The 16360-nt window shown below is 54.9% G+C and overlaps 1 protein-coding gene across 1 annotated transcript; it reads right to left on the reverse strand.

The window, feature by feature from the left end:
- Positions 1-1191: 1191 nt before the first annotated feature.
- Positions 1192-10000, reverse strand: MS4A15 (membrane spanning 4-domains A15). The gene is made up of 7 exons (XM_036924259.2): positions 9758-10000; positions 6894-7016; positions 4733-4789; positions 3540-3632; positions 3083-3196; positions 2117-2249; positions 1192-1342 (listed from the first exon to the last, which is right to left on the reverse strand). Exons 1-6 carry the CDS (start codon positions 9980-9982, stop codon positions 2133-2135), a joined length of 729 nt encoding a protein of 242 aa, XP_036780154.2. The 5' UTR covers positions 9983-10000; the 3' UTR covers positions 1192-1342; positions 2117-2132.
- Between the last annotated feature and the right edge of the window lie 6360 nt (positions 10001-16360).

Here is a 16360-nt window from a genome sequence, read left to right on the forward strand (position 1 = left end):
CTATAAAGCTAGAGCCTCAGGCGATCCACACTGCACATCAGCCCCCTCAGACTCTTGTGTTTTCTCTTGGGGACACAGGAAGGTTTCTGATGCTTTTACTTACTTCTATTCACATGGGAGTATAGGGCCCTGAGTTTTGTCACCATATGCTGGCTCCATGCTGTCTGGGACATCTCTAGTGTTCTTCAGTCTCTTCCCATCACAGCTTGGGATGTGCAGAAACATCCAGCTCTTTAATTCCTCCCAATTGATCTGCGGTTTTGGCTCCCACATCTCTCCTGAGACACTCGGTCCACAGAGGGCAGGCGAGGGGAATCCCAGCCTGGGGCTAAGCCTTCCCTTCCTCCTCTGCCTCCCTTCCTCCATCCCTCTCTCCCTACTTCTCCCCTCAGTTCAGAAATGTCCCACATCTCCTCTTGGGGAAGAAAACTGGTCTTAAATCTGCAAACACATCTCCCCCAGTGCCAGACTTTGTGGTCTTAAACTCACAGATCTGAGTCCTCAAGTCTCCTCTCTGGATTTTGAAAGCCGAAGCTTGTTGTATCCCTCACCCCAGCTCTGCACCTGCACGATGCTGAGGGCAAGTGTCTTCGTAAGGGAGCCTCACTTGCCCCACCCTCCTTCTAGTCCTGCGGCTGAAAGGCACTTAGCCACCCAGCCAGCTACCCTCCTTTGAGGAGACCTCTCAGAAGGGCCACATGTAAACTGGGCTTTGAAAGAAAATCAGGAGTTTCTTGGATGAAGACATGGGGGTGTTGAGGAATGCAGCCCCATCCCAGTCTTTGGAATGAAGAAACAAGAGGATGGAGGGAAGGGGCTGGTGGAAAGCCCTTGGGTTTGGACTTGAGAGCTACTGGCGAGAGCATGGACTCTGACGTCAGATAGAGCTGGGTTCAAGTACCAGCACTGCCTCTTACTAGCTCGGTGACCGTGGGCATCTGACTGAACCTCTTCATGCTTCCGCGTCCTTGGTTGTAAAGTGGGGGTAGGAATGCCTGCTGGTTTGGGCCCAGGTGGGGACAGAACAAGTGTAAGGCTCACACCACCTGAGCCCAGCACCCAGAGGTGCCCTTTTGCTGTGATAGGGGGACATTTCCCCAGGTCTTCTGGTAAATATGGTGTAACTTTTCAAAGCCCTGAGGTTACAAAGAAAAAGTTATTCCAAGGAGATTAGCTCCAAAGTGTAAGCCACACTGTTTATTTCCCTCTGTATGGATGAGATGAGCCATCCCCCAGGGCGTCTGACTACCAGGTGGAGGTATCTTCTTGGCCTGGAGACCCTGCACATCTCACGGTAATTTCCAGGGGCTGACTTGCTTCCCAGGCTCAGGGAGGGGAGGTGCTGAAAGGCACAGGGCGGTCCTGAGCCTCCCAGAGGGAGGGCCACCATCTCTGCACTCCATGGATGCTGACTGGGGTGCAGTGGGCTGGCTTTAGCCCCCCCCCCCACTGGCAACCTCCCCTACCCTGGGCGATGGGCAGGGCTAGTGTTAATGCTGACTCCATTTTACAGAGGAAAGTGAACATGTCCAGAGGCAGCGGGGGGACGATGCCTGGCTTAGACCAGGTCTTGAGGGAGCCCAGGGAAGCTGGAAAGGCCTTATATGTCACCTGGTTCAAGGCTTTAGTGTCCAGGTGGGAAAATAGGCCCAAGGACGTGGCAGCAGATTTCCAAGAACAGAGCTGATCCTGGGGCCTGGAGACCTGAGGTCGGGCCACGCCAGCTCTGCAGCCAGGGCAGCTGGACACAGAACTCCCCTTTCTGGGGGATTCTGTGCTTTCTGTGCTTAATGATCTCAAGGCCTGAGGGCCAGGGCAGCCCCCAAACCTGGCTCCCCACGAGGTCATGGTTTCCTCTAATGAGCAGACATAAATGCTGAGCAGCACGTGGGGGTGTTCCCAGAGGGTAGCAAGGGTACCAGGGGGCTGAGGAACATGCACCCTTGACATCAACTGGTTCTTTTAGGAAAGAAACCAATGTGGGAAATGTGAGGGACCTACATCCCTGGGAAACACATTACTCCGGTGCCATGATATGTGAGGATTCCAGGGCTGCCCCCTAATCATGAGACTCGGGGGAGAGGCTGGGCCCACAGGGGAAGGGCTGGACACCAACCGGCCAGCGTGACCATCTACTCGGATGATTCCTTGGGCATATAGGCCACGTTGTCGTAGGCAGGGGGTGGAGAGGCTGCGGGGCTGGGGATGTTGAAATCTGTGCTGAAGGCATTTGGCAGGAAAATCACAGGCTGCAGAGAAAGAAAATCCAATGACAGTCCTAAAGGAGGTGATGCCATAGCGCCTCCTTGTGGGTGTTCTGAGAACAGCGCCCAGGTCTGAACTGGCTGACTCACCCATTCAACTAATATTTCAAAAAATATTTACTGGGGCCAACGGTGACCCAGGCACTGGGAGTGCAGCGGTGAAGGAAACGGGCAAAAGCCCCATTTCCCTAGGGGCTATAGTTCCGGTGTTCCTTCTCTCCGGTCGACCCCCGCACTGGTCATAGCTTCCTTACCACAGCACTGGCCTCCTTGGGGCTCCCCCATCCCCAAACCCCCTGCATCCCCTTCTTTCAACAATCCATGCCCCCTCACCACCACAGACTGATTTCCTTGAGTCCCCTCCACTCACCCTTCCCTTTGAGCAAACACTCCTCTGCTCAAAGACTTTCAATAGCCTCACCTCCCGTTTTGCACAAAGCCACCTCCCAGGCAGCACCCCCGCCTTACGGCCCGCATTTTCCCGCCGGAGGATGACTTTCCTGCAGCTGGTTCCCCTGTCACGAATGCCCCCCTCCCATTCCCTTTTGAGGTCAAGCCTTCGACTGCTCAGCATCCAGGTTACACAGGAGCTGGGCCTTTGGTGATGGCGCCCCCTTGTGTCCCTGAGGAACATAGTCCCATCTTCCCGCAAAGATTCTTTGGGTACCCGGATGTTAAGAGAGTTGGCGAGCTTATTGGGCGCGATCCTTGCAAATTGCGTCCCAGAGGCACGAAGAGGGGCAGGAAGGGCGCCTTCCAAGCCAACGGCTTCCTCAGAGGCCCAAGCCGGGGATGGGCGCGGGGGTGGAAGTACTCACAGCGTTGGCTTGGGCGCGGGTGGCTTGGCATCCGAAGTGGGTGGCAATGACTGCAATGAAGAACTCCAGGATGGTGAAGATGGTAAGCACGGCCAGGTAGCCCCTGCCCACATCCTGGGGGCCAAAAATACACAGTCAAGACAAGCCAAGAGTTCAGGAGTGAAGAAGGGGGCCCCGAATGAAGAAAAGGCCCTTTTATACTTTGCCAGAGTGAGAATAACTTACCCAAGGTCACACAGCCGGTGGGTGGCACCCCCTGTGCCCCCCCTTCACTCCACCCTGTGCCCCCACTGCCCATTCTTGGGGTAGGGACATGGGATCTATTGGGCCTGGCTGGCCCTGCCAATGCCAGGGCCCTGGGCCTCCTGGGGCTGCAAACTCCCGCCTCCCCCCACCTCCAGGGCATGGCTCTCTTATTCTCCCATGTTTCCCCACCCCTGTGTGTCTGACAACACACCCAGTTAGTGACACCAAAATCCATGAGCAGAACGGCCGTTGCAGCAAAGGCCGCCATGGCGCTGAGGCTGTTTGTCCCCAGGCTGCTCCTCACCTGCGGGAGGGAAAGGAGCAGAGGGAAGAGGCAGGGGGAAGAGAAAGGACAGGGGGCAGCAGTGCTGCACCTGGGCCTCCTGACACAGCCCTCCTGTGGCCGGGCCGCAGGGGCCCCGCCGGGTGCGTGTGGTGCTCCTGCTGACTCCCCTCCTTTCCCAGACCCCAGGACAACGGCCTCCCCTACCTTCATCCTCTCTGGTGGGGTTTGCAGCAGGCTCCTTGCCCCCACCCCCCGTGCCCTCCCCCAGGCTGGGCACCCTGCAGGTGCAGCTGCCCCCACCCCCTCTCCTTCCCCCCACCTCTGGTCTGCCTCTTAGAGTCCAGTGTCTTGGCTCCTGCTCCACATTCTGATGCCCAGGCTCTTCTCTGCTGTCTCCCAGCCTGGGACGCTGGTCCGCAGGCTCTTCCGTGGCTGTCCCCTTCTAACAGCCAGCCTAGGGCCACCTGCTTGGGGTCAGAGTGACTCTCCCATTGGCCTGTGGGCTTCCTTTTAGCAATTTTCACACTCTGTAACTATCTCACGTGTTAGTTTGGGTTGGGTGTCCGACCAGACACCAGAGCGTAAGCTCCGCACGGGCAGGGATTGCCCTTGACTGCCACGTTCGTGGAGCCTGGACAGCACTTGGCTGCTCCTGCTCAAAGCCTGGGTGGCCTCCCCATTGCTGCAGAGGGCATTGGAGCCTCTTGCCACTGGGACCTAGGACACCCCTCCATCTGATTCCCCCCATTTTCCTCCCCAGGCCTGTGCCCTGGTGGACGGAACCACACACGGTTTCTGTAGCACCCCTGCCCACGGCCCTCCTCGTGTTGCCCTGCTTCCCGCCCCCAACCATATCTGAATCCTATCCCCGCCCAGGCCCCGCTGAGCTGGCTCCTCTTCCAGGAGGGCTCTCTGCATCTTCCCCTCCTCGGACAGCCGTGAGCCCTTCGACCCGGAACACTCACTCTCTGCTCTGTGTTGTATTTTGAAAGTGGACCTCGGCCCCTCCTGCGTGGTGCTGGGGTCTGGCTGCTGCCCCCACCTGGCACTCAACAGGCCCCCAGGCAGTGTCTGTGGAAGTCGCCACCCTGCCCGTGCCCTCCCCCACTCGGACTTACCAGGCACCTGGAGTGGTTCTTCTCCGCTGCCACTGAGAGGGACCCAGAGATGATGAACTGTGTGCGGAAGAGGGTCCCCGGTGAGGCTGCAGCCAGGACCCAGGGCAGGCACACCACGCCTGGGCTCAGCGGAGGCCGTGTGGGTACCAGGGAGAGGGCAGCAGCCTCTCGGCTGTCACCTTCTCTGCCTCCTGACTTCCCTGAGGTGCCCCCTGGTTACGAGGGGCCTGCACCCAGGGAGCCAGGGCGCAGCTTGAGGGATGCTGGTCTCACTGACCTCCTGTCATCAGGAGCTCATAGGAAGGCACTGTGCCTTCCAGCCGTCACCCATCAACCCTGAAGTGAGCAGCGCGGTGTGCCCAGGTCACCACAGAGCTGCGTGAGTCAGACAGGATCCTGCTCTCACGGGGCTGGTGGTCCAGCTGGGGAAGACTGAGGCTTGGCACATAAACAGTCAAGAAGTACGGTAGGACAGGAGCTGTGACCACGTGACAAGGGGTCACCGGGGGCTACACGAGGTTGGGTGGTCAGGGCAGGCCTCTCTGAGCTGAGAAGCACGTGAGAGGGCATGGGGCAGATGATGATTCAGGGCAGGTGGGGAGGGACCGGCTGGGAGGCCAGCCTCCAAAGACAGCTCTCAGTGGATCCCGCCTCACACGCCTGCCCCTTGGCACTTGCCTTGCACAGTGAGCCTGGGCTGTCCCCGCGACCGGCTTAGCTGGGGGAAGGCAGCCGGAGTGGTGCCGTGCCAGTTCTGGGCCTACTGTTAGAAGGCCTCAGCTGCCACGCTGGAGAGACCATGGGGCCAGACCGTGGGAGAGGCCAGTGTGGGCCAGGGGAGAGGTGGAGGGGCCCTGGGGCTACAGGGAGACATCCCAGGGTTCCCAGAGGCCAGCCACGTGGAGACCCAAGTGAATGACCAAGTGCTGGCCCTCACAGGTGAACTGCCCCGGTCTCCCAGCCCTGATATCTCCTGGGTTTGTAAGGCAGGGTAATTGTTTTTTTTTTCCTTCCCACCATTTTTGAAATCTTTACTGGGGTGTACTTTGTGACACAGCTGGCAGGAGGAAGCTCAGAGCAGAAAGCAACACCTTTGTTCCGGTTGCAATTTCCTCCTTAGACCCTCTCATTTGCCAACACTTCCTGCCAGCTTCGGGTCACTCGGAACTATTTGAAGGGCCAGAGCCTGGCCCCACAGGCTAGCCAGGCCCCCCTGCTCTAGCTGTGTGTGGGTCAGCTCCTCTGGCATCTCTGGGCCCCATTTCTGGGGGCTTTGAGCTCTTGATGGAGGCAGCCTGGGACAGGGGATGGAAGTCACTGTGCCCTGGGTTCGGGAACCACCACTCACTGGAAGGAGGCACCTCTCAAATCTGATCCTCTCCCTTTGGTGCAGAATCAAGGGTGGGTAATTGGCTCCCACATGCATTAGTTCTTAATTTCTTCAAGCTGTGGGGTAGGCAGGGCCAGAACTACGAGCTGATTTGTAGATGAGAAACTGAGGCTTGAGATGGGGTGACTTGCCTAAGGGACTCCGTGGTAACACAGGGTGGAGCTGGGATTCAGACCCCGCTGGCTTCCCCTGAAGCCTGTGCTCCGGGGGATGGGGTGTGGCGGTGGGGGAGTGGGGGGCTGGGAGGCTCAGGTGCAGACAGGCACAGCGTCAGCGCTGCAGTGCTTGTTCAGCGTTGGAGGTGACAGGACTGAGGATGTGCTTCCACTGAGCCTCCAGCAGGGGTGGGCAGCGATGGCTGGGGTGCAAGCAGAGGAATGGGCCTGGGGATTAAAAGCAGGTTAGACTCCCAGGGGCTCTTGGTGGGCTGGGACCCCCAGAGGAACTGACAGGTTTCTACCCTGGGGGTTCGGAGGCTGGGTGAGATTCAGGATCCAGATAATCCAGGTGGTTAGGGTCCCTACCCTGGCCCGTATTTCTTTCATCCTGTGCTTTTTGGGGGCCTTCTCTGTGGCAGACTCTTTGCTGGAAGCCGTTCACATATAGGAGTGGGGTCTGGCTTAGGTTTACGAGTAGGGTTTGAGATTCGTCGTTAGGTTTAGGCCCAGGCCCCCCGCCCCCCAGGGGCGGAGGTGCCCAGGAGAACGTGGGGGGGTGGCGTTGCGGGGAGAGGTGAGCTGGCACGGCCTCCCAGGGGGCCCCGGCACTCACGCAGGCTCCTCCCCAGAAGGGGACACCGCCTTCGATGAACAGCATCCCCACGTGGCCGTGGCGGACCATGAGCAGCACGCTGCCGAAGCCCAGGTGGATGAGGCCGATGAGGATCTGCACGGTCTGCGGAGCGGTGGGCGACGCAGTCAGGCGGGCGGCGCCGAGGAGAGCGTGCTCCCCCGCGAACGGTCTGCGACGGGGAAGCTCCCGGCCCCATCTTTTGAGGAGACACCATCCCAACAACCATAATTGACGGTTTTAAGAAGGAAAGCCGATTCCCCGCAGCCTGTTCCCGTGTTTCTGTGGTTTGCATCCGCTGTGGGCTCTGACCCCTGGACCTCTAGCATCGCTGCTCTGTGCTGCTTCCCGATTTCCTTGGCCCTCATTTCAACGGCATTCCCTGCATGGAATGCCGCCCCTTTCCGTCCTCGTCCTGCAGCGAATGTCTGCTGGTGCGTCTGTCACTCATCCATCCCAGCTGTGAACTCACATCCACTCCCAGAAGTGGGGTGGTCTTCCCAAGGATGGGGACCTGTGGGCTTGTGGCAAGTTCTGTCACATTTCTTCCCACGTTTTCAGTAACAGTTGAATTCTAGAACTGAGTGGGAGGGGACATTGGAGGCCCCCGAATTCAACCTCTGTCTAATCCAGGAGCCCTTTCTGGCACCTGATGTCTAAACGGACCTGTGGGTGATGAAGTGGTCACCACTACTCAGACCACCGTGGTCCATGTATGGGCAGAGTTGACAATGAATAACTAGAATCGTTTTCTTGGGGTCATGTGAGGTATCTAACAGGAGTGCCAAGAACTTGGGTATTGACAGGCCTGACCCTCTTGAATCTTCTCTCTTCCTCTCTCTGGCTGCACGTCTTTCAGCTTCCCGGCTCCCCGGGTGGCATGGTGTCCCTGCTGCCAGCACTGCTCTCTTCTCTGCAAGCTCTTGTCCTGCTGCTGGGCCCCCACCTACTGGAATCAGGCCTCATAGAACACCGGCTGCCATGTAGCGAGTGCCTGTCTACACTGAGCAGTGTGCTGGTTGCTTCACAGATATCTATCTCATTTAATCCTAATGCTATGTATTATTATCCTAATTTTGGAGATGAGGAAAATGAGGCACAGAGATGTACAGTCGCTTGCCTGAGATCTTCCAACCATGAAGTGGCAGGCTGGCTAACTCCAAAGCTGGTGTTCTTCTTACTGGCTGACGCTCCCTAACACCTCCTTATAATTTCTACTTTTTATGGGTTCCAGCCATTAGTATTGTCTTGTCAAATTTCTTTGCAGGTCATCGGTTCCCGAGGTCTGCTCTGAGGTTTCAGGGTTCCGGCACTTAATGACCCCGTCTTTGTTCATTCTCTCTAGTCCCTTCAGGCCCCAGTGGACTCGGTGCAGCCGTTAGCACAGAATCCTAAATCCCAGCATGTCCGAGCCAGAGCTTCTGGATGCTACATGGTGGTGAGGCTCAAAGCAGAGCGTTGGCATCAGGTCGTCTGTGGTACAGCATGCCACTTACAAGCTGTGTGGTCTTGGCTAACTCACTATTTAGCCTCGACAAACCTCAGTTTCCTAATCTGTCCAATAGAAACTACAACCCCTTCTCAAAAGATGGTGATGAGATCTAAGGAGACAAAGCATGCATGCAAATTCCTTGCCTCAGTGTGTGCTCCTCTCATGGGGGGGTCAGTGAATGAGAGCTGCCATCACCACCACCACCACTGCTGAAGCCATGCTTTCATCGTCTACTTGGAGAAACTGAGGCCCAGAGGTAAACTGAAGACACTACCTGTATGTATGAAGATGAATATGTCTGTTTGTCTATCATCTATCTATCTATCTATCTATCTATCCATCTATCATCTATCTATCTATCTATCTATCTATCTATCTATCTATCTATCATCTATCTATCTATCTATCTATCTATCTATCTATCTATCTATCTATCCATCTATCTATCATCTATCTATCTATCTATCTATCTATCTATCTATCTATCTATCTATCTATCTATCTATCTATCTATCATCTATCTATCTATCATCTATCTATCTGTCTATCATCTATCTATCTATCATCTAATTATCTGTCTATCATCTATCTCTCTATCATCTATCTATCTATCTATCTATCTATCTATCTATCTATCTATCATCTATCTATCTATCTATCTATCTATCTATCTATCTATCTATCATCTATCTATCTATCATCTATCTATCTGTCTATCATCTATCTATCTATCATCTATCTATCTGTCTATCATCTATCTTTTATTTCCTCCCAGAGACCAGTATCTCAGGGCCATCTGAGTTGGAAAGGACCTTAGCGGCTGTCTTTCCTGGGCCGTCAGCCCTGCATGAGCTTGCCCTCACTACCATTGCAGCTTCATCTCGTCTCCCACCTTCCTTTGCTCATCACATTGCAGCCGTGTTAACCTTCTGCTTCACCCTTGACCAGGCCACACTCATTCCCACCTCAAGGCCTTTGCCCTGGCTGTTCCTCTACCTGCTGGGCCCCCACCCGCCGTCTCCCCCTGGCTGGCTGCTGTCCAGCATCTAGGATTTAGCTTAAATGTCAGCTCCCACAGAGACTGCTCTGCCCCCCCTTGCTAGCGTTGCCCCTCCCATCCATCATTTTCAACCTCATTGCCCTATTTGGAGTTATCTTCATCAGTTGTCACTGGTTTGTGCTGTGTGAGCCCCATGGGTACAGGTCCTTGTCTGCCTGGTGCACAGCTGAACCCCAGGTCCTTACTAAATATTTCTCAACTGCCTGCCCCTGCTCCAAAATGTCCATAAATGCTGCAGAGCTGGGGGGCTCCCTCCCAGCCCAACCCTAGGGAATCCTGAGAGGCCGTTCTTACCCCTAAGGCTTTGGGCTCTCCTGTCAGGAATGTCTCCATGGGCCGAAGGTCAGGTGGCTGGGTGGCCCTTGGTGTCTGCGACCCCAGTGGTGGCTCCTCGAACTGCATAATCCCGGGAGGTTGGCACATGGAGGTGGGCAGAATGGCTGGAGGAGGGCGGAGGCCGCTGGCGTTGCTGGGCGGGATGACGACAAACACCCCATTGCTGGTGGGCAGCGTGGACATTGTGCTCAGAGAGCCTGGGGGACGAGGGCTCAGGAGATAGTAATGAGGATGGTTACACATTTGCATCAGGCTTTTAAGATCATAAACAACATGCCATGTAGCCCTGCTCACTGCGGCCCCCTGAACATGGCACCAAAATCTGGGGTTGTCGATGAGGAGGCTTCACACAGAGACCTGACAGGATGTCCAAAGTCAAGGGCCTCTAGGTGAGGCAAAGCCAAAGCTTGAATTCCCCTCTCCCTGTCCCCAGAGGCCACTCTCTCTTAATCTTTGTGCTACATCCCATGGAAAGGATGTTTAGGAGGGGCATGAATTTAAACTTCCTCCTTTCCCCAGAAAGGGCAAGTGACTTGCCCAAGAACACACAGCTGGTGTAAGGCCACTGAGCCGGCACAAACCTCTTTACCATCGACCGGAACTCATCTGCCATTTCCTGTCCTTCAGCTCTGGGGCTAAGGAGCTTGTGTAAATAATTCCTCTGGGATCTCCAGCTATGGAGGCTTTCTCTCTGGCTACCCAAGCAATTGCTTTTGATGTAGAGCAGATAGGCATGGATTATGGAAACGCTATGTGGGCACTTTGGGGAAAACCACCAGCTGTCAGGAGGGAAGTTTACTAGGCAACAGCAGCAGGGCAAAACCCGCCAGACTGTACAATAAAATCAAAGCCAGTCATGCATCCCATTGGCATTAACTGGTTCAGCACAGGGCTCTGGAAACAGAAACCACGATTTGAATCCTGACCTCTCCAATCACTGTGCCTCAGTTTCCCTATGTATAAAGGGATAATAACACTGGTACCGATCTTACAGGGTTTGGTGTGAATTGGATCGAAATAACACACACAAACCTGATACAAGCCATCCGTTAGAGTGTGATTTGTTTTAACACTATTTGCCTGATGTGTGTTCTTAAAAATAATATGGATAAATGAGTCACTTACACTGAACAATTAATGTGCGTTTTTCCTGGTGCCCTGAGAGCTATCATACATATCCTGGAGAGGTCAGGATTCAAATCGTGGTTTCTGTTTCCAGAGCCCTGTGCTGAACCTGGTGCCCTGAGAGCTATCATACATGTCAGGAGAGAGCCAGCTCACAGACTGTGCAGCAAAGTCTCAGTGGTTCTGCAAAGGTTTTCTGCTGATGAGGGCTCAGCCTCCCTGTTCTATGGTGACTATGCTCTCAACTTTGGGGGAGCCTCTGGCCCATTTATTTGTGACAGGTTTGCCCTACATCAGTGCACAAAGTGGGGGTGGAGGGACTGTGCTGGACCTGCTACAAAGAGACAGAATGCAGTGTATCCAAGATTTCTGTGACTGGAGGCATCACAGGGTAAAAAGCTGCTGGTGTTTAGGGGGTGATGGAAGTCACTTGTCATTTTGAGGGGCCTGCTCATGGGGCTCCCTGCAGTCTGGGACCTCCACAGGGATTTCACTGTGACCTCACTTTGCAGCTCCCACTCAGCTGGGGTCTCATTTCTAGAAACTCACATGGAAATGACTATTAGAAGACGTGGACACTGCTTAGAGCAGGGTTGGCTAAGTTTTTCTGTAGAGTCAGATAGTAAATCTACAGGGCTCTGTGGGGCCATAGAGTGTCTGTTGAGAGAAGGACACTCCCACTGTCACACAGAGCAGACAGAGGCAGCACAGTACACAAATGTGTGTGGCTGTGTTCCAACTGAGCAGTATTTATGACAGCAAGTGGCAGGCCTGTGGGATCTGTGGGCTGTAGTTTGCCAACTTGGTTCTTAGAACACCGTCTGGCATAGTGTGGCGCATGGGAAACAGTACATTTTGGCTACAGCTTCAAACATCGTTACGTTGATGATTTGTTGTTGTTTGGGGCACTGAGTTTGTCTCATATTTATAAAATGAGGATGGTGATGGCTGCTCACCCTGCTGCAGAGGTTAGCGCCTTAGTCCTTGGACATTGGCAGGGTGCTGTGAACGTGTTGGGGTTCGACTTAGGGTGATAGTTTCAAAGCAATGTCGATGTGATCCTATCTCATCATGCACCTCTCTGGAACTTTCTAAACCAATTCACAGTGATGGAGCTCCATGCTGCTTTGGTGCTGGGCATCAGGTTCCTCAGAGCTTATAATAAACTTTTTTTCTTTTTTTTGAAGACTTGCTCTTTTCTAGGCACCTCAAATATGTTATTTCTTATCCTCACATGGATCCTTTGATAATTCTTGAAGGTTTATTTTACAGATGAGACTGCCCAGGCTCCGAGCAGTGAGGGGACTTACTTAGGGTGGCGTGGCTAGTAAATGGCAGAGCCAGGGTTCAAGTCCACATTTGTCCATCCCCAAAGCCTGCATTGGCCCCCACCTGGCTCCACCCTCAGGGGCAGTCATGGGTGCTATTTGCCTGTTGTTCCAGCTCTTCCATTAAAGTTTGGTGTGGCCACATCACTTGTTTTGGCTAAATAAATGTAATCAGAAGTAATTGTATAACTCTGGTGGAGGCAATGAGTCATCAGGGAAAAAGACACTGCAAGGCCCTTTCCCTCTTTGTTGTGGCGACTTGCTCTGTTCTGTCTCCCTGGGACCCTGAATGAGGATGACGTGTGGATGAGCCCCCAAGGGACATGCAACACGAGGAGGAGACAAGCCCTTGTTGTGTTAGGCCACTGAGCTGTTTGTTACAGCAGCACAGCCTAGCTTCTCCTGATTCCTCCATTCCCCAAAAAATGACTATAAACAGGGGTCAGACACAGAGTCCATGCCCTCCAGGAGCCTAGCAAGAGAAGTTTGCTATTCAGTCCAACAAATGATTATTGAGCATCTACTATGAGCACCAAGCTTAGGTGCTGAGAATATAAAGATGAATTAAGACCTGATGTCCTGTCCTCAAAGAGTCTTGAAAGGTAGAGCAGGGCCACCACTAGAAGAAGGATGTCGGTGGGTGGAGGGAGGCCTGGTCGACCTTGACTGAAGAACTCAGGGATGTCCTCAAGGGGGACGTGGACCCAAGCAGGGTCCTCGGAGGTGGTTGCCTCTCTGCTGCCACCTCTCCCACCCCATGTTCCTTTGCTTTTCTTGTTCTCTCTTCAATTTCTTTCTCCTCCCCTTCCCATTGGCCTGTTCCCTCCCTGCCAGACACATCTTGGGGGAGTGCACAGTTGCTGAGGACACTGCTAAACATCTCCTGGTCCGAGTGGCCAAGAAAATGGGCAGAGAGAGTGAGGAGGCAGGAAGATGGGGATGTAGGCTGGGGAGGACCCTCCTGCCCCGTGGGTCTTCTTGAGGTGTGATTAGTGAGCATGAGCCCTCATCTCATTCTGCGGGAGAGACAAGCAAGGATTATTAGTCATGCTTAGAGATGAGGCAACTGGAGGTTCAGAGAGGGTGAGGGTTTCTCCTGTGGTCACACAGCACCTCGGAGGACGGACGGGGATAGGTGCTGGACTCCCTGTCCTGGGAGGAATGCTGACTGTGTGGAATTTACCCACTCCTGGGTTTGAAGTCTGCCTTTGTCAGAGGGAAGGACCAGCACTTGTGCTCACCCCTTGGAGTGACCACTCCAAGATGCTTGGAGTTCATGCAGCAGCAAATCACAAACCAGTGGGGACTGCATAAATCTGCCACTGTCCATGTCCTTGATAAGCTCATTTAAAGAAAGCATCCACGTTCTCATCCATGAGGAAGGAAGGATGTAATTTTAGAATAAAAGCACGAAACCTTTAAATGGAACAAATTTAACTCAGTGAACACCTCGCTGCTCTGTCCATATAGTTGTTGTTTCACCAGGGACAGGTGAAAACTGGGCATGAGGCCCTTGAGGTTTGCAGTGTGTTTGTGAATGTTCACTGGGGTGCTAAAGGCTGATGCCACCGCTGGTTGGCAGACTTGTCCTGAGCTGTCGCTGGGGCCTGAGCAGCCCCAGAAGGGAGCACATGAATAGTTAACAACATCTCTCCCGGGCAGGTGGTGAGAAACGGGCTGAAACTGAGACCTCACCCTCCTCAGAAGAAGAGAAAACACCTACAAAAATAGGCTCCTGCTGATAAGGCGGGTTAAGTGGTAACAGCGAGCAGGAAAGTGTCACATAGTTCCTGAGACTCATCAGCTCCTCTCTGTATCCACCCCCTGCAGCACCACCAGCGCATCTGCACCCCCTGTCTGGGGACCATGCCTCAGTCCAGAAGCCACCTGGCCCGTGCCTATGGCTCTGTGCCACCCAGAAAGAGAACTCCTTTTTTCATTACTAAGTGACAAGCTAGCTTGCCCTAAACGCTAATGCACGTGAGCCAGGGGTGGGCAGGTGGAAAGAAGGGCAAATCAGAGTCCCCTGCCTCCAGCAGTTTACAAGGTGAGCACCGGCTGCCCACGATAGAGACACAGAAAACATGCAGACATCAACAAGAGGCCTGTTATCAATGCTGAAGGAGCAGCGGTAGTGCTGGACCCGCATATGCACAGCCCTTTACAGTACATAAAACACTGTCATCTGTGTGAGAACCATAGATCCTTCCAGCAGCCCTGCGAGCTGGGTGGTAGCTCACTTTGCAGACCAGCAAACCGAGGGTCGGCAGCAGCAGTGTGGTGGAGCAGGACAGGCTGTGGCCTCGAAGTTGGGAATATTCGTCAGACACGTTAAAACCGAAGTCTCAGCTGAGACCAGTGACTGCGGTGAGCTGTCCCACAGACGGCCCAGTGGGACTTGCCAAAAGCAGGTGACCAAGAAACTGCTAGATGACTCTGACACTCCCACCCACAGGGCCGGGAATGCAGACTGAGGAGGATTTGCGGAGAGAATATTTAGAGTGATCTGGGCCCCTTGTGGGGGAAGGGGTGCATCCTGTTCACCTTAAGACAGGAGGGAGAGGCCGGCTTTTGGGAGCCATGGAGGATGGGTACGCATCGCCTGCAGTCTGCACCTGCCAGACTCCTGCCCTGAGGGAGGAGTTGTGGAGGGTCCACGGGGGTATGCCCCCCGTGATGGGGTCCCACAGGACCCCTCTGCAGAGAAGTCAGCTCAGACACCGCCAGCCTCAGGGGCAGTAGCAGGCAAGTGTGTTTCCCTGTCCCCTTCATCAGCACCTTCCCATTCTCCCCACCCACCAGGCGAGGCAGAAACTGAGTTAGCCAGCTGGGCAGGAGGAGGGAGAACTGGCGGGAATGGGAAGGGGAGCCCCACCATGTCCCCTCCTCACCTGCCCTGTGCTGGGCTGAGGACCGATGTGCCCTCAATCAGATTGTGACATAACACAAGATCGGACACCCCAGAGACTAAGTCGGGCTGTTTGTCTTGCCTGAGAACAGCCAGGAAACAGTCACTGCCAACTGTAAAAGAGACCGTGCCCACCTGGCGCCCAGCACAGGGCCTGGCCTGGCCTGGAGGCATGCAGTGCCTTCTAGCTGCTGTCGTCAATAGCCTTGTGAGGTAGGTACCATCATTCTTCCCACTTTGCTGATGAGGAAATTGAGCTCAGAGCCCTTCAGGGCAAGTCAGCTGTTCATGAGTCTCAGTTTCCCCACGTGTAAACTGGAGCAGGGGGACGGTCCAGGTGGGTTCCTTAGACCCTTCACTTGAATGCTGCCCCTCTAGAGCTTGAGGTGAGGTGAACTGTGCTCCTGCTGGGAGCCTCTCCCCAGGACCCTCCTGGCAGGCAGAGACCCAGCAGCTCAGCACACCCGGCCAGGAGAGAGGGCTCATTACCTGTCATTTAGAAGGTAAGTAAGGTGCCTTGCCCAGGGCCACACGGTCAGGATATGGAGTAGAGCTGGGCGCAAACCTAGGTCCTCTGACTCCATCCCCTGCTCCTTCCCAGCCCACTGCAGCCTCTCTGGTCTAGGCACCGCACTGTCAGGGCACGGGGGCTGCACCACGTGGCCTCGGTGAGCTCTAGGATCCTGACTCCACCGGCTTCCCCCAGCTGACCTGAGGTCTCCTGGTCCGGCACTGACTCACTGCCTTTGTCCAGGCTGAGCCCAGACACAAGCTACCCTGGAATCATACACCTGACCCACTGCCCAGAAAGGGTGCCAAGAGATGCAGACACATGGAGGAGGAAGACAGACCCCCCAGGCTCCACACTCATCAGACTGGACCACACCCACCGCCCGGCCCCTCGGCAGGTTCCACTGGGCTCCGCTGCCCGCTCCTCCCTGAGGGCCTGGGGGAGCGGACAGCCCCTTCCCCTCCTGGGTCTCCATCTCCCCAGCCAGAAATGAGGGGCGAGGCAGTATTTGCCCTTAAGCCCCTGTCCAGCTCAGCCTCCCTGCTGGGTCCTCTTTCCCTGCAGAAGGGACAGGGCAGGCACCTGCATCTGGGCTGGCGTTGCCTTTCTGACCCTCCCGGGCAGGCTGGGGGCTGTTGGAGAGGGACTCCATGCCCCTGGGAGGATGGTCAGTGTGCTGGGGCCTCTGG

This window comes from Manis pentadactyla, chromosome 9 (genome assembly GCF_030020395.1).
Source record: "Manis pentadactyla isolate mManPen7 chromosome 9, mManPen7.hap1, whole genome shotgun sequence".
Taxonomy (NCBI): domain Eukaryota; kingdom Metazoa; phylum Chordata; class Mammalia; order Pholidota; family Manidae; genus Manis; species Manis pentadactyla.

Bases quoted from the DNA above. Each gene is read 5' to 3' on its own strand.
- MS4A15 (XM_036924259.2), bottom strand. From the start codon at position 9,982: ATGTCCACGCTGCCCACCAGCAATGGGGTGTTTGTCGTCATCCCGCCC. The intron at 4,790-6,893 runs GTGAGTGCCGGG...TTCCGCACACAG, and splicing joins CCTTCTGGGGAGGAGCCTGC to TTCATCATCTCTGGGTCCCT. The intron at 3,633-4,732 runs GTAAGTCCGAGT...TCCCTCCCGCAG, and splicing joins AGAACCACTCCAGGTGCCTG to GTGAGGAGCAGCCTGGGGAC.